At 35.8% G+C, this 22,725-nt stretch overlaps 2 protein-coding genes and 1 pseudogene across 4 annotated transcripts; 2 read left to right on the plus strand and 1 right to left on the minus strand.

Moving 5' to 3' along the window:
• The first annotated feature begins 1,681 nt into the window (after positions 1-1,681).
• LOC132061521 (nicotine N-demethylase CYP82E3-like) lies at positions 1,682-17,654 on the plus strand (annotated as a pseudogene).
• On the minus strand, positions 8,454-11,897 carry LOC132059999 (uncharacterized). 3 transcript variants are annotated; one of them, XR_009415848.1, is made up of 3 exons: positions 9,779-11,697; positions 9,219-9,461; positions 8,454-8,644 (listed from the first exon to the last, which is right to left on the minus strand). XR_009415848.1 is itself a non-coding variant. In XM_059452844.1 (3 exons), exons 2-3 carry the CDS (start codon positions 10,163-10,165, stop codon positions 9,357-9,359), a joined length of 492 nt encoding a protein of 163 aa, XP_059308827.1. In that variant the 5' UTR covers positions 10,166-11,291; positions 11,704-11,897; the 3' UTR covers positions 8,894-9,356. The 3 variants fall into 3 exon arrangements, 2 of the variants coding, with proteins under 2 accessions (XP_059308827.1, XP_059308828.1); XM_059452844.1 differs by lacking the exon at positions 8,454-8,644 and adding an exon at positions 11,704-11,897 and having other exon boundaries at positions 8,894-9,461; positions 9,779-11,291; XM_059452845.1 differs by lacking the exon at positions 8,454-8,644 and having other exon boundaries at positions 8,894-9,403.
• A 1,604-nt stretch (positions 17,655-19,258) lies between the features above and the next one.
• Positions 19,259-19,838, plus strand: LOC132060891 (uncharacterized). The gene has a single exon (XM_059453791.1). The coding sequence runs from the start codon at positions 19,311-19,313 to the stop codon at positions 19,704-19,706; it is 396 nt and encodes a 131-aa protein (XP_059309774.1). The 5' UTR covers positions 19,259-19,310; the 3' UTR covers positions 19,707-19,838.
• Positions 19,839-22,725: the final 2,887 nt, after the last annotated feature.

Here is a 22,725-nt window from a genome sequence, read left to right on the forward strand (position 1 = left end):
AGGGGGAAATTTGCTTTTATCCAATCCCCATATAATTAGTGTGTGTGTTTATTACTCCACAATATTCAAGAAAGTTATGACCATTTTCTGTACTCACTTTAAACGCTAGAACTTGTGGAAATACACTTTGGTTGAGTGATTGCTCAAAACTTCAAAAAATTAAAAGATCCCCACACCACATGACACAATTGTACACAGAACAAAGACAAATCGAGAAGAAACAGAAGCTAGAATCAGTTAATTTTTCCCTATACTTTTTGCAGGACATTCCTTCAAATGATAAAGAAATTTTGCCAAAGATGAGAATAAAATGCTGATTCACTTGACAAAAGGAATGAAATGTGATGGAAGTTGTGTGATTGGGACACAGAGGAATAGTAGATGGTGTTATCTGTTTGTTGCAAAAACTATTAAAAAAAAAAAAAAAAAAAAAAAACTACTAAAAAATCTCTATTTTCCCACTGATTTTCCATTGAAAAATGTTGAGTCAATTCCTTAAATGGTCATTGAACTTGTAGAAAAGCCTTATTAAAATAACTTTTGAATTTTATTGGACAATAAGGTCATCAAACTATCCTTTTTTCTAATAAAGTAAACCAATCCATTTTTAGACATAAAACCCCTTAACCCATATACAAATTTTAAAATTCATTACCTAAGCACAATTTTTTGATACTCCAAAATTCTTGTTCAAATTAATAATTTTCAAGTACCCTTTTACTGTTTACTTAGACAAAATTTTGCAATATTCTGAATTTTTTGTTCTAATTATAATATTTTTCACATTTTGAAAACAAAGTAGAAATATTCAAATGGGTTTAATAATCTAAAAATAGGTTAAGGGTCTTATGTAGAAAGTAGAGTGTTTTACTTTGTTGGAAACATGAGCATAGTTTGATAACACTATTGTCCAAAAAAATTCAAAAGTTATTGTAGTGGGATTTTTCTATAAGTTTAATGACCATTTGAGGAATTCTCAAAAATGTTAAGTGGCTACACTCGGTGGGAAAAATCTAAATAGTAGTGTTTTTATATGAAAAGATTAGAAAGTGTTTTCAGCTTTTTAATGAGGACATGTCTCCCACCATGCGTTTTATCGTGAGCTGATTTGGTAAGAATAAAATAAAAAAATCATATTTTTTAGCATAAATTTTCCACACAACAGAAAGTATACAATTAGATACCAAAAAATTGCAACAACTTCATTTTGTCGTTGGTATAGCCTAAAACTTTGAAACATGAAATTTTTCTTGTTGGCAAATAATTTAATCTTGTTGCCATATTTTGTGGGCAGAATAACTAATTTAAAATTTAAATGAAACATGTCGTTGCCAAGAATATTTGTATTGTTGGTAAAATACTTAATTTTCTCAACAACTTATTCCCTTAAAGTCTAATTATTTCTCAGTTTTGACGACAAACTAAACGCGCCAAAACTAAACTCGTTTTCCTCCTTTTTTGGCCCAAACTTTTGCCTCAATTCCATCAAACACTTCAAGTGGAGCTCAAAACCTTCGTCACATGTATGAATCTATTTTTTTTTTCTCTTCTCAATTTTCTCAACAACTTATTTAGTTATTCTCTTCTAGAATAGTTGAAGCTAGCATTGATGTAGCGAGTTGAAAGAAAAAAAGAGTGCAGCGAGAGGTTGATGTATGGATTTGAAAGAAAAAAAGAGTACATGAGAGCCTATGTGAGTGAGAACTTTGAAAGAACGGTCTACGCACTTTACGAGTAAATTTATTGGAGAGACTTGTACACTTTACGAGTAAATCTATTGGAGAGGCTTGACTAGTAAATTTCATGGAAGGTAGGGATGACAATAGGGTAGGACAGAGATACGACAGGGGAGGACACACCCTTAACGGGATAGGGCAGACGATCGTCCTTTAGCTCGAAAACTATTACATTTAGCTGATAAATACGGCCCTGTTTTCACTTTCCGGTTAGGACTTCCACGTGTTATGAAGCTGTAAAAGATTGTTACTCCACAAATAATGTAGTATTTGCTAATCGTCCAGCTTGTCTTTACGGGCAGGACTGTTCAAAATTGAACCGTTATCGATAATTCAACTGCAAAATTGACTTATTGGTATTGGGTTATCGGATTAACGGTTGGTGAACGGATTAAAATTTTATAATTAACGGCTTATCGGTGCGGGGATGGATTACTCAATTTCTTTATCGGGTAAACCGTTAACCCGTTAAGAATTATCAAATTTATACTTTTACTCCTAGATATATAAAATACGTATTTTAAACCCAAAAGCAATAAACCCCAAAGCTCCGGCCCCCATTCATTCAGTATTCACTTCTTACGAAAGCTGTTTGTTTTCAGTCAATTAGTTCATTCCCTTGTTCTTGTTTGCCTGTATTGTAGTCTACTGATTTTCTTGGGAAAATGTTGCTACGTTCTTGTTACAAATATGGAATCCAAGATTTCAATCTTTTTGGTTATATTTCTATTCATTTTTTTGGGGGGTGAATCAGTATCTTCTCTCATGACCTGGACATTTTGTAAAATAAGGTGAACTATTACATTTTGAGCGACTTTAGAAGCAAATAATTTTCCCTGTTACAACTGCGTTGGATCACATGTGATTTTAACTTTCATTTTCTCTTAGATTTAGCCAATACACCGCCCAGTAACTGCTCGATAATTGCTAACTCGATACCGAACCAACCAATATCTTATTGGTTGGCTAGCGAATTAGTACATTTAAAAACCGATAAGCCAAATTGTTAAGCGTACTTATCCGCTCAATCCATCTGATAAGCAGCCCTATACGGGAATACCTCAGCTATAATAACACCATGAATTTTCCTGTGAATTAGGGGCCTTACTGGCGAAATGTATGAAAATTAGTCATTAGGAAGTCCTCTCCTACACTAGCCTCGAGAAACTGAAACACATCAGGTTAGATAGGGATTCAGAGCTTAAATTTTTTGGGTTCAACCTTTTAAAATTTGAAAAAAGGGTCAAATATACCCCTGAACTTTGCGAAAATGTCTAAATATACCCCTCGTTAAAACTTTGGCTCACCTATACCCCTACCGTTCAAGTTTTGGCACAAATATATCCTCATGGACGTTAAGTGTGTGATTGGATTTTATAAAATTATTTTCTTTTCTTTTTTAATTTCCACATGGCAATTAAATTGCCACATGGCAATTAAAACCAGACCCTTCCCTACCCGACCCATCTGCTAAATCCAACTAACCCCTTCATCTTTTAACCCATCGATCAAGCCCTAAACATATAACTCCACCATTCCTTAAAACTCTCTTTCCAGTGCCAAGCTTCTCTTCTCTCTCCACCAAACTAAAATTACCCCCATTGATTTCCTTTTCAAGTGCTTGTCATCTTTCACAATTCAGTTTTCAAACAAAATGAGCCAAAATTCGAGTGCGTCTAATAGATCGAGGATGAGTTGTAACTGTGATATTGCAGCGAGGATTTTCACTGCTTTCGCTCCTATGAATGTTGGGAGACGCTTAGGGGTGGGCGTTCGGTTCTTCGGTTTGGTTTTCTCATACTTCGGTTCGGCTATTTCGGGTTCGATTTTTTGAAGGTGGACATCAAACACCGAACCCAACTAGTTCGGTTCGGTTTCAGTTTTTTCAATTCGGTGTTTTCAATTCAGGCTTTCAGCACCGCGGATTTCGAAGAAAGACCACGATTCCGGCCCCCGGCGATCGCGGCGCGGTAAGCCCAATGCGACGGCAAGAAGTTCGGTAAACCGCGTAATGCACGCGTAAAGCGGCAGCAAATTAGCCGCCAGCCGCAGCCGCCGAAAGCGTAGCGGCCGACCTGATTGAGCTGGTCTTTAGCGAGAAGAAGATAGGTTCGGAAGAACAAGAAGGCTGAATTGCAATTTGATTGAAGAAGAAGCCAGCCGTCTTGCCGAAATCATATGCAAGAACACAAGCCAAGAAGAATTGCAGAAATTGGCAATTGGAATCCCTGGCAAAGAAGATAGCCAAGAAGTAGCCTGTGAAGGCATTAAATCATGAAATACCATACAGAGCCGCAACGTTAGCCTGAAATCGTGGTACCACAAGCCAAGAAGACGCAACATGCTGTGCCTAAATCGTATTACCTAGACATCATAACCAAAGAAGTGCTACAAAGATATTTCCCGTCCAACACTTATCCGAATGCTCAAAACCCGGTAACCAAGAACAAACAACGTACAAGACAAAAACAAGCAACACAAACAACATAACGATAAAATGAGCAGCGGCCAAACGGCCGAACGGCCAAACAACATAAATGTCCTAAATTTTAGCTCCAAATACAAAACATAAGTTGTAACACTAAGTGTTAAATCCATCGTCTCACATAATAATCATAATTAAGTCCGAAATTCACCAAATTCAAAACATAAGCTTAAAGTTGATGAATCCGCCTATCTTCAAGACATCTCTCAATATGCTTCATTAAGCTAGATGTGCCATTTGCTCTATGACAATTAAGTATCGCACCGCATGTTAAGCACCTACCTTTACGCCTTTCTTCATTGTCTTGAACCATCACAAAATGTTCCCAAACTTGTGAGCGAGCTCGAAGGCATGATTGAACTTGAAAATAACAAAAAATAGATAAAACCAAAAATTAGAATATAACTTTCAAGATAAAAGAACAAAACTACAAAATAAAGTATTGAACTTACCACTAGTAACAAAGAAGCAAATTGCAATCATACATCAACAATGCAAGGATCTCTTCCACTATTTGCCATGTCTAAAGATAATTTAATCAAATATGTCATACAACATAAAAAAAGTATATTATTTTTTCACTAAAACACATAAAAAAATACAAAATCTTACCAAGTTCAAGTTCCTCAAGATGATCCAAACTTTCTTCCACACTAACGCATTTAGTCTCTTTCCTAAGCCAATCTTGAACACAAATGAGAGATTGCACACATTTAGGAGTCAACGAACTTCTAAACGAATCAAGTACACGACCACCGGTACTAAATGCACATTCCGATGCCACACTAGAAATCGGAATAGCCAACACATCACGAGCCAACTGCGAAAGAACAGAAATCTAGGAGCATTAACTTTCCACCAACCTAAGATACTAAACTCAACGGCGGTTTCACTTTCATCTATTGGCTCTTGTTCTTCACCAATGTATTTATCCAACTCGGATTTAGCAGACTCCAGAATCTTCTTTTTGTTTCTTCAAGTGAAGCTTAGTTCTCAAAGCATTTGATTTCACACTTGAAGAGGACCGGAGCTAAGTTACATCGGATGTATCATGAGATGAAGTAGATACAGAAGGAGACAATTGATGATGAGATGCTCTTGAATAATTTTTTAGATACTCTCCAAACAAAGATTTCATATAATCGTACACTCGTTCACTTACTTTCTTTCCAACTTCCTCCCCAAATAGCTCTTCAAGTGCAAAGCTAACATACACAAACTTATTGCGAGGATCCAATACGGAAGAAATAAAAATCATTTTGTTCATCTTTTTCAGGATCACCCCAATACTTCCTAAACTTTTCTCTCATCCGCTCAGCCATGTTACTCAAACTAAGATCTTCACTTGCTACACACGCTTTCAAATATGCATCAAGCTCACATATATCCTCAAAATGAACATTAGAAGTAACATAATGTGAACACGAAGCCTTTACGGTGAGCTCGTAAAATCTTTCAAGAAACTTTATCACATTCCTTACATTCACCCAATCATCACATTCAAGCGTACCTGCGACACTTCCATCTTCACAAACATGAGTAGCAAGATAAGTTTTAAAATTCTCATCAAAAAAATCAAACCTATCAAATGCCTTCTCGAAATTTTGTGCCGTGTTCAACATCGCGTAGGTGGAATTCCACCTAGTAGGCACATCTAGAATTAATGTTTTAGCACATCCCACCTTTTGAACTTCACAACATTTCTTAAAACTTCTTGTTCTTTTGAAGATCCTCTAACATACCTTACCATTTGCCTAACACGTTTAACAGAAGCATCAATTTCCTTCAAACCTTCTTGCACAATTAGATTAAGTATGTGAGCCATACACCTCATGTGAAGATGCTTACCATCCATTATATTAGTTCCCTACATATTTAACTCATTTAGACAATTCTCTAACCGTAACATCGTTTGAAGAAGCATTATCAACAGAATAGTAAATACCTTGTCCAAGTTCCAATGAAGCGAGTGCAATTACTAATAGTCTCTGCCATGTGCTCACCCATATGACTAGTGACGGGGGCAAAAATTCGGTATTCTTTTATGCAACTTCCAATCTTTATCAATAAAGTGAGTCAAACACATATAATTAATTTTTTGCAATGATGTCCATGTGTACGTGGTAAGGCAAACTTTTGAATGTGCTTCTCTAAAAGACTTCTTCAAATTTTGTCTCGGTTCATCGTATGCTTCATAACAATCCCTTGTTATTGTTCTACGGGAAGGAATTTGAAACAGAGGTTGGGCTAGACTCATGAACTTCTTGAAGCCTTCCTTTTCTACAAAGCTAAATGGTAGTTCATCAATAATTATCATCTCAACTAAAGCCCTCCTAATTAATTGTTGATCAAATTCCCAATGCTCCTCTATCTCATTCTTATCCTTAGATGGAAAATGTATCTTTTTTAGAGTGGGAGGTTTAATAAGGGATTTATATGCGTTGCACCTCCCTAAATGTTGTCTCAATCCCGTTGTCCCATTTACAAGCCATGTAGCAGAAGATCTTTTTTACAATACTTACACTTCGCTCTATCAATTCCCCGTACAACAATCTTATCAAAATGACCCCCAAACAACGATCTAGATTGCATTTCTTTTCTTTTCTTTGTTACCACGGGTGTCAAGTGAGTTATCATTGCTATCAATATCATCTGTATGAGGTATGCTACCAGTTGAATCGGCAACACTTAATTTAGTTTCATCCGCCATCTACGAAAATTAAAGAGAAAATATAAGGCATTGTAGGCCAGCACGTTAAAAACCCAAACAACGAAAAATAACAAGACAACCACCGCCTACTGTGTATGATAAAAGTCTTTTTTCTTTTTTTCATATACATAGAGATCTCAAACAACTACCCATTTAATTACAACAAATTCACAACCACCACATATCATGTTACAACAATCAAAACAAAGAGCAACTAGCAAGAAACTCACATCAACAAGATAGTGAAAGAACAAATAAAATCGATTAGGAGAAGTGTGAGAGAGAGAATTCGCTGCCAGAAGTGAGAGAGAGAGAAATACTTACTCTGTCGCCGCTGGAACTTGGAAAAGAAGACGCAGCGCAGCTGGAAGAGAAGTCACCGGCTCGCCGCCGCTGAGAGACTGAGACAGTGAGAGAGAGAAGTAAAATTAGGGCCTGTTTGAAAGAGAAGTCGTCGACGTCGTCCTTTCTTTTGCAGTTTTGTTTTGCTCTGTTTCTTATCTTTTGCTGTGAAAGAATAAAGATTGAAGGGGCTTGGGCCTTGACTTAATGGGTTCTATTTGTTTTGGGCCTAATTTATTTAATGGGCATGGCTGGACTATTTAATATTTTTGGGCTGTACATAAAATTTCGGTTTAAACCGAAAACCCGAAAAATCGAACCCTAAACCCCGAACACCGAACCGAATCCCGAAATTTTTGAAAATTGAAACCGAACCCGAACCGAAAACCCGAACACCGAAAAACTGAATTAATTCGGTTCGGTCCGATTTTTCGATTTTCGGTATTTATGCCCAGCCCTAGAGACGCTTGTATAAGTGTGCTAGACCTAATGTACGTTATATTACACAATTCCATCAATTTCTAATTTTTTGCCATTTCTGATTCATTTTGATTTTTTATGTAGGTTTTTAAATGTGTTTTTGGAAATGGATTGATGAGTCACTCTATCCTAGAGTTGCTGATCTCATCCACAATTTGAAGAAGGAAAATGATAGTCTTAAACGTGAAAAGAAAGCTTTGGAGACTGATCTTGAAAAGTTTTTGGCATATGATATTGAAGAAAAATGTGGTGATGAAGATGAAATTAGTGTCTCCAAGGGTGAGGAGGTTGTGTCAATAATGAAGAGATTTTTGTCGACAATGAAGTTGTTGATAAGCCTTTGGCGGATGTTCATGATGGGATGAAAAAATTGACGGAAAAAGTGCTGAAATTGTGGATTGTGATAGCTTGTCGTGGTGTTGTTTTGCTGGATTCATCACATCTTGGGTGATGAAATAGATATCGTTTTCCTTTTCAATTTCAATGTGGCAGTTGTAATCTCGTTAAGGATATGTTTGTGTTAGCAGTTGTTTTGAATGCAATTGTAAATACCGTGTCAAATTGTAGTTGTTTGTGTTAGTAATTATGTTCAATTTGAATGCAGTTGTAATTGTAGTTGTTCAATTTGCTTCTATCATTTCATTTCTATATACAAGCTAGAAACAAAGTAGTCTATGTCAAATTGCAATTGTAAGACTAGTTCCGGTTAAAAGAAAACTACTTACAAATCGACTTGAGTTGTCATTTCTTAACGTTTTAGCATTACCAGAGGCTTCTAAAATCGGATTTGTTTTCATAATCTCATCCTCTATTCCACTACCACCTCCAAGGGCAGCCAAATATTACATTACTATTTTTGTTGTTTCAGTTTTGCCAGCTCCACTCTCCCCACTGCGTATGAACAAAGCAAGGATTATCATAGGATGCAGATTATCTAAGATGGTCTAATCAATAAATTACTACTAACGATATTCTTAAAAGTCAAGATATACACACACATACATAGAAAAAGACTCCATTTTTTCAACTAAGGATCAACTAGGCACACTGTACATTCAAGAAAACACAAAATAACATACACTATTGATCCAAATGACACTTTAGTCCAACACAACAAGATGAAAATTTGACAAACACCCAGAAAAGAGTTAGCCAAGAATTCACTGCCATTTTAAAGGGCCTGAAGTTAACATCAACTTATGATATTCAGCTCAGACCCTGCTATTATTTAGGTGGATTTCACTAGAATTTCAAAAAACACAAAAACCCATTAAGTATAACAAACAACCCATTTAAGTATAACAAACACTCAACATAATACATAACCATTTCAGCTCAAAATTTTATCAAAACACAAGAGACCATTCAAGAATTTGTAACATCTTGATTATTGGCTTTTGTCTAGCCTCAAGGATCCAGGAATTGAATGACTCAGTGAAGTTGTTATCAACCATCATGTTCGTACATTGAGTGTCCAAATAAGCCCTGCACCATGCCCTTGGTGGATATTTCACCAAGTCCCTTGCAGCCTCTTCTGATAAATTTCCCAACTTCTTCAACTGATCCTTGAACTCTTCATCATATGTACTCCATGCACACCACCTCATTTAGCCACTTCTCCATTTTTGCACCAATTACTCTCAATATGCCCTACACTAAACCTGTGATTAGCTTCAGGCAGAATTTTGTCAACAACATCTATCAATCCCTGTAACAGTGAAAGAACAGATAAAATCACAATATGAAAACTAAATCAGAATAAGAACTGCTAAATAAAATCAAAATCTAAAAATAAAATTAGAATCTAAATCTGAAAATAAAATCAGAATCTGAACTACTGATCAAAATCAAAATCTGAAAATAAAACTAGAATCTAAAAACAAAATTAAAATAAGAACTGCTGAATAAAATCAGAATCTGGAAATAAAATTAGAATAAGAATCTGGAAATAAAATCAGAATTTGAAATTAAAATCAGAATACAAAATAAAACTAGAATTTGAAATTAAAAAACAAAGAAGCATACCTTTTGCATATCTGAAATGAATGTGATCATAGCACCTTCTTTAAGGTCCAAAGACCTCTTCAGTAGCTCACAAAACCAAAACCAGGTCCATGTCCTGCTGGTTTCTTTGTCCACTATTGCCCAAGCTAATGGAAAGAAATGGTTCATAGAATCTTGTCCTAGTGCAACCAACAAGATGCCCTTAACTCTACCTTTCAAGAATGTACCATCAAGGCCAATTAGTGGCCTCAATCCAGATTTCCAGCCTTTCTTCAAAGCATTAAAGCACAAGTAAATCCATAAGAATTTCCTTTTTCCTTCTTCAAGAGCATCTTTGGAGATATTTATCACTTCCGAGATTAGACTGTCTAAGCTCTTGCCCATAGGCCTCAAACTTGTTGTAGTCATCTATAAAACTACCCTCCAACTTCTCAAGAATCATAGACTTAGCCCTTTTCAATTTGGATTGGGACACATTCAATTTTAAACCAGTTTCAAGCTCTCCTCTCATGTCTTTGACCTTGTACTTGGGGTTATTTTGAAGCTTATTCTTAAAGTATTGAGCCAAAGTGGTTGCATCAGCCCTAGGATTCAGAAAGGCCTCATCTATGTGTGTTGTTTGATCAAAGTTTTGATCTTGAACCCTTTACTGTTACCATCTTTTGAAATCAAACACCTAAAGGGACATCCCTCTTTACAATGATACCTAGTTCTACTAGTATCAGCCTTAATTATTGTCAAAGCCCTTTGTTAGCTAATGCATAATAATTCACAACCTGCCTGCCTTCTTCCAGGTCGCTTAAATGACATACCAACTTCCAACTCATTATAGTTTTCCAACATATCACCTACTACCCTTCCCTTTTCCTTGTTAATAGCCTTCAGTCCCTCAAAATCATACTCCTCATCCCCAGAGAGATCCCATTCATCAACAGAACCAAGACTATGTTCACAGTCTGTACCAACCCCCACAACTACCAGGTAAGTTTCAGTATGGTGTGTGGCATGTTCAGCAAAGATTGTCTCTTCACCCGAAGTTGATGACTTTATATTCCTCACACGCTAGGCTGAGGATGGCCCTAATACCATCATCCCCATCAATTATATACTCCCTCCGTTTTAATTTATGTGAACCCATTTGACTGGGCACGACATTTAAGAAAGAGTGAAGACTTTTGAAACTTGTGGTTCAAAATAAGTCTTGAATATTTGTGTGGCAGTAAATCATTTCATAAAGTGAATTTGTTTCCAAATTAGGAAAAAGGTCATTCATTTTGGGACGAGCTAAAAAGGAAATAGGTTCACAGAAATTGAAACAGATGGAGTAATACTTACCAGAGGGCCCAGTCACTAACAATTGTTTAACTTGAGAAAACCCTAGCTTGGAAGTAAACTCATCACATACATCCTTATGACTCAGCAAATCGGGGTCAAAAGAAAGCCACAAGTGCACCAGTTTTTTAATGTATACCAACTCAGGTGAAAAGACCCAATTACCCCATAATTGAACACAATATCAACATCATCAATCATCCTTCAAATTAACATAAAGGAAAAAGTAAATATACAAAAAATAGAGGGACCACATCAGAACAAACGCATTGAAAGCTACAAAAATGGGATAAACAAAACCCTAAAATACTAACATCATATCAGGACCACCAAAAAACAAGGGAAAGAACAGACCCTACAAAGGCATAGAGAGCATAATCTTTAACATTAAATAATGGACTTCATTCATTTATGGTAGACACAACCAAACCCTAAAAGTCTACCAACATTATGGGATCACACATATATAACCAATACAAACCATACAAAGGCATAAAAAAGCTAAATATTTAACATTAAACAACAAATTTCATTCGATTTTGGCATACATAACAAAATCCCCATATAATCCTAACATACCTAAAAAGCATAAATAAATGAAGATATAGGCTTACCTTGACTGATAAATCGGTATGTCTCATAAAATGATAAAACTTGTACTTGAAATCGAAGATCTCCACCGGAGAAACCCTAGCGGCGCTGGAAAGATAATTTTTTGGAATGGTGGAGTTATACGATTAGGGCTTAGTCGATGGGTTAAAAGGGGAAGGGGTGGGTCAGGTTTAGCAGATGGGTCGGGCAGGGAGGGGTCTGGTATGAGTAGATGTGGCGTAAAAAGAAAATGATTTTACAATATCCAGTCACACACTTAACGTCCATGAGGGTATATTTGTGCCAAAACTTGGACGATAGGGGTATAGGTGAGCCAAAGTTTTAACGAGGGGTACATCTAGATATTTTCGTAAAGTTCAGGGGTATATTTGACCCTTTTCCCTTAAAATTTTAATATTAGATCTGTTACTATATTTTTAAAGTTGTGGGTTCATGTCTATTATTTATTACTCCTTCCGTCCCAAAACAAGTGTCGCTTTAGCTTTTTTCACGCCCATTAGGAAAAATTATAAATATAAGGTATAGTTTACTAAATTACCCCTATTTATAGTAGATGTTTTTTGAGAATTGAACAATATTAAACATGACTACTTCTTTAATGTTAAGGGCATAGTTGAAAATACCTGCCAATTTTGGTGTTGAATACCTAAAGTGACACTTATTTTGAAATAAATTTTTTAAGCTAAAGCGACACTTATTATGGGACGAGGGAATAAATTTATAACACATAAATTTATACCCTGTGTCGAAAGTTATGGATTCAATTGAGCACGTACTAATCCTATATCAGGTTCTCTAAAGTCCAACTCAAAGATCAAACAGTTGCATTCTCGAGTAATCAACGGTGAAAATTCATTGATTAACATAACCGATTGGTTAGAGGAGTTGAGTTTTGGACTAATAGTGAAAATGATAGCTGGGAAAAATTACGAATTAGGAGGCCATGGAGAGGAAGAAGTAGAGAGATTTAGGGTGTGTTTGGTACGACGGAACATGTTTTCCGAGAAATGTTTTCCTCAAAAACTTAAGTATCCACCCCCCTCGCAGCCTACCCTACTCTCCACCACCAGAAGTTGCACTCCGGATTCAAAAACTTCATAGTGGTTTTGCTTTGAATATATGCAAATGCTCTTAAAATGACATTTTCCAACTCGCGTACCAAAAATAAGAAGATGAGTAGGAAAACCACTTATTTTCTGAGAAATTCTTTTCTTGGAAAACATTTTCTATCGTACCAAACACACCCTTAAGGAAGCTTTTAGGAAATTCCTGACTCTGTCAATGGAGTTTCTGTTGTGGGATGCGTTTCCAGTTCCGTTATTCAAATGGTTGGATTTTTAGGGACATGTGAAGTCGCTTAAGAGGACGTTTAAGGATATTGATTCAATTTTTCAGAGTTGGTTAGATGAACATATATATCAAGCAAAGAGAAATGTTAATGAAGGTTAATGGTAATGGAGTTGGGAATGAAAGGGATTTTATTGACGTGATGCTTTCGAAGATGAGCAATGAACATCTATATGAAGGTTACTCTTGTGATACTATCATTGTTAAGGTTTGATATGATAGCAAGATAAACTTGATGAACAAGGAAGATAGAAACTATTCTATGCTACTACTAATGGATATTTTTTCATTGATGCCGATAAAGAGAGGATTACAGGTGCTATATAGAGATAGACAGGCTCTGAATTTAGTACAAGATAAGGGACAGCTGGACCTGTAATTAACTATATTAGCAGAGGACATAATCTGCTTCTCTAGACAAATCTGAGGGACCTAATTGACATAACTAAAACTTGAACTTAAAACTTACTAAGGACTTAACTGATATTTATTTTAACTACCTCAACCACTTGCCATTAACGACTACGTACCACAAACAAAGCTGAAGGTACTAATTCTTCAACACGCAACATTCCTTCCTCCTTAAAAATCTTCCTTGTCCTCAAGGAAGAATTACGAAATCTGTTCTTCATGGCATGGAAATCTTCCCACGTGAGCTGATCAGGAGGCAACCGATTCCACTGGATCAATGCTTGAGGTATGGCTCTATTTCCCTTTTTAATCATCCTTTTATCCATGATAGCTTTAGGGCTTGGGCAGTAGGGATTGGTTAGGTCGAGAATGGGTGGGTGATTGATGTTTTCAGGTATTTTGTGACAAGGTTTGAGTAAGGAAACGTGAAAGGTAGGGTGAATTGTAACTTGAGATGGGAGTGCTAATTTGTAAGCTACAGGACCAATTTTTTTCAAAATCTGATATGGTCCATAGTACTTAGCTGCTAATTTTGAGAAAGGTGAATTGGAGAGGGTATGTTGCCTGTAAAGTTGGATTTTTAGATACACCCAATCCCCAACCGAGAATTGTCTATCTGATCTGTGATTGTTTGCATAAGCAGTCATTCTTTGCTAAGCTCTATTCAAGTGAAACTTGATCAGCTGGAGCTTTAACTCTCTCATTTCTAGACTCATGTCCACCTGTTCATTCACAACAACCCCAGAAACATAAGGTAAGTGGATTTGGGGGGAGGGGGGCTGACCATAGAGTGCTTCATAGGGAGTAGTCTCAATGGCTGAGTGATTTGTTGTGTTATACCACCATTCAGCCAGTGATAGATAGTGAAACCAATCAGTAGGAGCATCAGAGCAATAACACCTTAGAAATGTTTCAAGGCATCTGTTCAAAACCTCAGTCTGTCCATCAGACTGGGGATGGTAAGCTAACAAGGCATCTGTTCAAAACCTCAGTCTGTCCATCAGACTGGGGATGGTAAGCTGTTGAGGTGCTTTGAGTCACTCCATGAGCTGAGAATAGCTCTTGCCACACCTTACTTAAGAAAACTGGATCCCTATCACTCACGATGCTATCTGGCATACCATGTAGCTTGTAGATATGGTCCAAAAATAACTGAGCAATGTCAATAGCAGCATAGGGGTGAGGAACACCTATGAAATGTGCATACTTAGTAAGCCTGTCTACCACCACCCAAATGACTGATTTACCTTTAGATTTAGGTAATCCTTCCACAAAATCCATACTGATACTGGACCATGTAGAACTTGAAATCTCTAATGGTTGTAACAGTCCAGGGTATGGAGAAGTGTCATACTTGCATTTCTGACAAATGTCACACTGCTTGACATACTGTGTGACTTCATCCTTCAACCATTTCCAAAAGAACAAAGAAAGAATTTCTCTGGTAAGTTCTGTTTACTCCTGAGTGACTCCCTACAGGTTGACTCGAGAGTAGGTAAAATACTTATATCTTTTTCGTTAAATTTTTCTCTATTATATGGGGGAAGCGGAAGGAAATTGGTGCTGTAACAAATGAATCCACACCTATTGTGGGAAAGATTCAGGCAGATATCAACAGGAAAATAAACTTTGGTGGGGTGGTCAGCATAATACTCATTTTGTTAGTTATGTGATACTGTAATACAGGGGAAAGCAGTACATATGAGCCCTTGTTATCCATAATACTGCATCGCATGTTACTTGTTCGGTTAGTATTTTTGAAAAACCAATCAAACAACAAGACAAAAAACACAAAATCTTATTTTAACAGATTTTAAGTGATATGTGCTATCAAATATAAGCAACTTTTACATCATCAGGTCAATTTTACCTATTGTGGCAGCTATCCTTTGAATGACCTGATAATTGCAAAAATTTCTTAACATATATAACTTCGATTGCAATAGTCATGGAGCTTTTTGTTCCTTTTTGTTTCTTTTTTGTTCCTTTTTGTTTCTTTCTCCTCTTTTATCTCTTCTTTAATATTGTCCACAGAGTTTGGTCTTGGATGCTGCAGAGACAGTTGCTCTTCATATAAATTGGGGAATGACATTATTGATAAACAATCAGCATGTCCTGAAGAAAGCACAAGAAGAGATCGACACGAAAGTTGGTAAGGATAGATGGATAGAAGAGAGCGATATTAAGGATTTAGTGTACCTTCAAGCTATTGTTAAGGAGGTGTTACGATTATAGCAGGGTCCTTGTTAGTACCTAGGGGTGGAAAAACTAACCCAAACCCATTTGACCAGCCCAACCCGCCCAAGCTTTAATGGGTTTGGGCTAGCGTGATTTTGAAGATGGGCTGATTTGGGCTAAGCCCAAGTTGACTCATCACAAATCATCAGCCAAAACTGGCCCATCAACTGAGCCAAAACTGACCCATCAATTGTCCTCCATGCATATATATAAAAGCTACAAAACATGATTAACTTATTTTTTAATTATTATTTAAATTTATTTTTGTAATTATTTTTATTTTTAAAAATGGTTTTTTTAAATTTTTTAGAAAAAAATATTTTTGGATATGCTCCGTGTGAATTAGTGTTGGATCGTAAGCACTTCGAGACTGACCTTAAGAATTATTGAATGACAAGCCTTTTCTATACCCTGTGAGATTATGAACTTCACTCCTTACTCTGCCCAGGCAAGACAATATTTTAGGTTCACCTCATCTATGGTGTTAGCCTTACAAGACTAGATAGCCTACAATACCCATTTAATTTCATTACTGATATACGTATGAAAAAATGTTCATCACTGTAGCTCTAACTTATGTTTATTAAGCTAGTTTGGAACTATCATTTTGTTTGTGTCTGATCAAATTTAAAATTACAATAGTAGCAACAGATACTTATTCTCTTCACAAAGTAACTAAACTAGTATTGTAGTACTAATTAATTGCCTTGAGTTTGTAGTCATGTCTCCTGAAGTAAATGATGCTTTATTATTAATAGTTGCACTCTTAAATGGCAAATCCCGAATACCATACCGAAATATACCGAATCGAATCGAACTTTTTCAATTCGGTATTTGGTATCTACTTTCAATTACCGATTACCGAATTATCGAACCCGAATTTTGAAAACACCGAACCGAATACCGAACGCCCAACCCTACTTATGAGGAAATATTTACGGTGAATATCTTTATAATTTTGAGTAAAAGCATACGTTTAAGGTTTTTTTTTTTTTTTAATATCCAAAAAGTATTTAAAGTTGATTTTTTCAAAACACCGTTTATTTAAAAAAGCATGAGCGAGAGAATATTTGCAATCAAAGAATATCGATATTTTTAGTTTCTCAAAATGTTGAAAAGGTGGATTAAGTTGGGCCGTTTGGGTTATGACCCTTCATTTAGCCCATCTTGACCCAACCCATCTTAGCCCAAACAAACTTTGGGCAGGGTTGGGCTTTGGCCCATCTATAGGCTCCGCTCATCTTGACCTGCCCAACTTTAGCCCAAACGGCCCATTTGCCACCCCTATTAGTACCACACGAAAACACAGAGGAATGTGTTGTTAGGGGGTATCACATCCCTAAAAGGACTAGACTATACGCGAATATCATGAAACCACAACAAGATCCTAAATATGGTCAATTCTTGAGAAATTTGATCCAGATAGATTCTTCGATACTGATATTGATTTCCGTAGTCAACATTATGAGTTTATTCCGTTTGGGTCTGGAAGACGATCTTATCCAGGAATGACCTATGCATTGCAAGTGGATGGGAGCACCTAACGATAGGTCATTTCATCCAAGGTTTCAATTTTAGAACTCCATCGGACGAGGCTTTGGATATGAAAGAAGGTGGTGGCATGACTATGCGTAAGGTAAATCCTGTAGAAGTACTAATTACTCCTCGTCTCGCGCCCAAGCTTTATAAAATTTAATTAAGATGTTTCTATCTTTGTTGAAACTAATGATGGCTATTCAAGAGGACTTTCCAGATGCATTTATACTCTCAATAATTTTAATCATGCCGATGTTTTACCACTCTATTTATTCAACAGACTACTTTGATTGTATTTATTTTCTATTAAACAACTGTAAGTAGAATGGAATATGTATAATACAAAGTTATTCCACTAGCAGATCTCATGTTGATTGTTCACCTCCTCTTTGCGTGAACGTCATTACTTGATAGTATGAGTTTTTTTTAGGGCAAGGGGTCAAATATACCCCTTTACTTTATTGGTTAAATGTACTTTCCATTAGCCAAAGTACCTAAATATTACCCTCTATTAGTCAAAGTTGTTAAATATCCAAATACCCCATGGATGGAAATGTCCAAATAAGAGAAATTAACCATTTAACTTTAAAAAAATCATACCCCATAATTTTAACCCGACCCGACCCGACCCACAAATTCAAGAATGTTGTTTCAATCAAGAATTCAATCAAAATGACCCTGACCAATGCTCTTAGGGAACCATTCGATGCGGATCAAGCTTACCTTCACTGTAAATCCATTCTCCAAAACCTCAACTCTCGCAGGTACCCAAAATTCCATCTTTAAATTACCCTTCTTTTTGTGCAAAGAAAATTAAAATTACCCATCTTTTTTCTTCTTGATTAATCAAATTTCCCATGTGTTCAGTTGTTAAAAAGTATATATGTTTTTATTGTTTTCAGTGCTACTGCAACTTCACTTGAAGAATCAGAACTTGCTTGAAAGATTGTACATAAATGGGATGAAGATACTATTTATTTCAAGAATCTCCTTCTTGTTTTTCTTTTTCGTCTGAATATACTTCAAGAATGTATGATTTACATTAATATATGTTTGAATTATTTTAGTGGATTCTTGAGGGCTCAAAAGTAGTAAAATTTGTGGGTCGGGTCATGTTAAAATTATGAGGCATGATTTTTTTTTTAAAGTTAAATGGTTAATGTCATCTGATTTGGGCAATTCCATCCAGCTAGGGGATATTTAACAACTTTGGCTAGCAGAGGGGTATATTTAGGTACTTTGGCTAACGGAGGGTATATTTAACCAATAAAATAAAATAGAGGAATATATTTGACCCTTTGCCTTTTTTGTATTTGTGAACTTTGTATCAATAAGTAAATCAAGCTCCTTGTTAATTTTTTCACGATCCCCTTAAATCTATCAATCAAAATTCTTTACAACATGACGAAGTCCAAATATACTCACATTTGATAAATTAAATTTAGAATATCAAAACTGCTAATTATTTTAGTCTCACCACAAGAGGTCACACTTATCGTTTTCTTAAACTTAAAAGAAAAAAGAAAAAACTGGAAATAAAAGGAAATAGGGAAAAGTGTTCAAAACACACTCTAACTTTGGCCGAAATTGCTATAACACACTCCAACTTTGCGGGAGTCCTATGACCCCCCTGGACTTTTTTTTTTGTGTATTATTGAGGGTATTATTGGTGACGTGGACTCAATAATACCCAATATTGAGAGGACTCACTTTTTTGTCCACGCACCAATAATACCCTCAATAATACACAAAAAAAAAATAGTCCCGGTCATAGGACTCCAAGAAATTGAATATAAGCTTTTAGCCAAAATTGAGTGTGTTTTGAATACTTCTCCCAAGGAAATAGGACGAAGAAAATCAAAAGGAAACAGAAGAAAGTTCGACCCAAAACCTGCCATCTGTACAATGAACGTGTGCAGAACTTATACGCATTTCACCTTCCTTCTTTGCCACCACATCTCCAAATCCTTCACCCCTTCCTATTTAAACCCCCAAAAAATAAAATCCAACTTGTACTCAATAATCACCACCTTCAAGCATAAACAGAAAAAAAAAATCACAGAGAAAATAACAAAACATGGCATTAGAATGGGTAGTTCTAGGCTACGCTGCTGCAGCAGAAGCACTAATGGTAATCCTTTTAACACTTCCAGGCACATACCCTTTACGCAAAGGTTTAATATCCGTAACACGAAATCTTCTAAAACCCTTTCTTTCGATAGTTCCGTTTTGTATTTTCTTGTTATTGGATATTTACTGGAAGTACGAGACTCGGCCGAGATGTAAATCGGCCGAGACGTGTACCCCAACGGAACTCATGAGGCACCAGAAATCAGTCGTGAAGAGCCAACGTAACGCCCTGTTGATTGCGTCCGCGTTGATGTTTTATTGGCTGCTTTATTCGGTTACTCGGTTGGTTACACGAGTTGAACAGTTGAATCAACGGGTTGACAAGTTGCAGAATCAGGAATAATAATAATTCCAAATGACAAAACAAGTAGCTATGTTTGTAAATTTTTTTTTTTAGTACTTCTCGTTTGGTGTCTTTAATTTGTAGTAATGGATTGGAAAACTCTTAAGTATGGAGTATTTCAATATTTGATCCCTCCCCTTTACCCCCTTTTTTGTTTCCCTCTTCCCCCCTTTTTTGTTTCCGAATGATTATGCACGTAGTTAAAATTTAAAAAAAAAGTGAAATTCGCTAGGAACTTAGTCGCTAAATTGCTCGTAAATTTTATGATAATGACAACCGGTCGCTAATCCCTCTTAATAACTACTTTTCTGTTTAGCTAGCTACGGAATTTGTCTGCCACTAGCGTAATGCGCTGTTGATTGTGTCCACGTTGATGACAGTAGTATATGCATAAGTCGAGTTACGTCATCCGCGGTCACCTAATTCACTTAAGACACTTCAACTAATTAGTCTTGTTCAACTTAATCTTGTTCTGATTGAACATGTGGTAGCGAGACGGCTGTGATTGACAAAGTAGGGCGAGGTGAGTCTTGGCTTCTTTCACTTTGTCGTACTCGGAGGAGTGGTGACCCGAGAGTACATGGCAGATGAAACGACATAAATCGCGCCACTTGAAGTGCGTTCTTTACTTTGACTATCGGGCATGAAAATTGGAGGGCCGACAAGGGAAGAAAGCTTATGCCGGAGATCCCGCAACCAGAAGACTCCGTAATCTTGTTCTGATTGAACATATGTACCACTCTGAATCTGAATCACTTAACCTTTTTTAATAGTGCAGGTGTTCTCTGTAATGGGATGGAAAGATTTTCAGTCCGGTGTATTTCAACATTGACCACTTTTTCCCTTTCTCGTTTCTTTAAATCCGTTTTTTCTTAATACGTTCGTCCATTTAACATACGCATGTGTGGAAAAAACTAAGTGTGAAAACATTCAATTGGTTGGAACACTAGAAAGGCTAGTAGAGTCTCGTACGGGAAAAATGTTACTCCCTCCCAATTTCTCCTTTTTTTTTTTTTTTGTTTGCGTGCTTTCAACCGCACTGGTGTTTAATTTTTGCCTCTCAAATTACTAATCCTTCACATAAAGAAGTGGCTGAAAATATCTTGAGGTTCTGGGTTCGAACTCTCGCTCAGTCAAAAGAAAATCGCAAGACTGCAAAATCTCTGCCTAAGGCCCAACATTTGTCTAAAATTAGGCTTATTCGGACAAAAGTTAGGCCTTAAAGTAGAGGTTTACCTTAAGGCTAAATTTTGGGCAAAAGTTTACCTTAAGGTCTAATTTTCCCAATAGACTTAATTATAGGCAAACGCTAGCCTAATTTTGAACAAAAGTTTGTCTTAAGGCTTAACTTTTTCCGAATAGACTTAATTTTGACAAACATTAGGCCTTAAGGAAGAGGTTTGCCTTAAGGCTTAATTTTGGGCAAAAGTTTGCCTTAAGGCTTAATTTTGAGTAAAAGTTTGCCTTAAGGCAAACGTATTCCGTAAGGCTTAACTTTTGCCCTAATAGGCCCAATTTTGATACTAAATTTTGTCTTGCGATTTTTTTTTTGACTGAGCCGGGTTAGAACCCAAAACCTCGGGTAATAGGCGAAGGGCAAAAATTAAAGGCCACCCTCGAATAAGGACAGTCGTGCAAAATTTCCCAATTTATCTAGCACGGAGTACAAAATTATAAAATTGAAGAAACAAATGTAGAGAATTCTTTCTTTTACTCAATTTCAAACAATCGATTTTTTGAATAATGAATAATTCGTAATATATAAGTTGAATTGGAAAAAATCGTAATAAGAAAAAATTGTTTGACTTTCCAAATAGGTCAACGCCCATATAAATTGGGGCAGTGAAAGTAATAAATAAAATAGTAATTTTATTATATTATCTCTATTATTGAGAAATGAATTGAAAATAATTAAAACTAAGGATAAATAAATATAAAATGATAAATTATCTCTTAGTTTTTCAAGTTGAACAATTAAAAAGAGATATTTTTTTTCAATATAATTGATAAGTAAAAGTGGATTGAGGGATTATCTTCTTTAGTCTCTAAATAAATATCTCGAGAGTTAATTTGACTAATTTTTGAAATTATATTGGATCATATTAATTTCAAATTTTAAATTTAATTAAAATATCTAAAAATTATACTAAAAGTATTATAAGTTGTAATTCTTCGCATATTAATATGCTGAAAAATTACATCTTAAATTGTTGGTGAAATTTCATATAATTTGATTCTCGAAAAGCAAAACGTGATGAGTATTTTGAGGATGGAGGGAGTATACACTATCATTAAGAGTACAAAAGATGGATGTCTCACTGTTAATGTTCATGCATGATAGAATCATAAAGAAATATTTCATTAATGAATATTTGTTTTTTCTTTCTAAAAGCTAATAGAAAAAATTTGATTTCTCTTTCGAGTTAATTAACAAGTTAATAAATATGTCCATCAAGTCATCAAGACATCAATAGACGAGAAAAATCACATATTAATTAACGTTCAGTCTTTGCCAAAATTTATACGCAGTTGCAATAGTCTATAAAGACTTCCATTACACGTACGTCATAAAATAAGGTGTTGGCTAGTTCCCAATTCTTTTTTTCTTTTTTTCTTTTTCTAGTATTTGCAAAGACTAATGATTCATATTGTGTGAATCTATAAAATGTTAATTGTTGTTGAAATTTGGTACCCAAATGAATGGATCGGACAATTTTCCCATCGCTTGCCTCCTCTTTCCACACTTCTAGAGCAACTAGAGACTTTGAAGCTTACAATTAGGGCAATAACTAGAGACTTTGAAGCTTACAATTAGGGCAATTGAGAATGTTGGACTAAATTTGAATGGTTAAAATGAGCTGAGTAAATAAAATAATGTGCGGAAATGGGTTATAACCCAACTCGCCCAATTTTTACTAAAGTTTTAATTTATTTGTTTGTTCTTTTATAATTTTTAAAGTACCTAATAAAAACATTTCCCCTTTATTATGGCTATATGTACTAGATCAAACAAAAACAA

Source organism: Lycium ferocissimum, chromosome 6 (assembly GCF_029784015.1).
Source record: "Lycium ferocissimum isolate CSIRO_LF1 chromosome 6, AGI_CSIRO_Lferr_CH_V1, whole genome shotgun sequence".
In the NCBI taxonomy this organism is placed as follows: Eukaryota; Viridiplantae; Streptophyta; class Magnoliopsida; order Solanales; family Solanaceae; genus Lycium; species Lycium ferocissimum.

Coding starts and splice junctions, on each gene's coding strand:
- LOC132059999 (XM_059452844.1), bottom strand. CDS start 10,165: ATGACTACAACAAGTTTGAGGCCTATGGGCAAGAGCTTAGACAGTCTA. Junction 9,462..9,778: donor TCATTTCAGATATGCAAAAG/GTATGCTTCTTT, acceptor TCACTGTTACAG/GGATTGATAGATGTTGTTGA.
- LOC132060891 (XM_059453791.1), top strand. CDS start 19,311: ATGGCATTAGAATGGGTAGTTCTAGGCTACGCTGCTGCAGCAGAAGCA.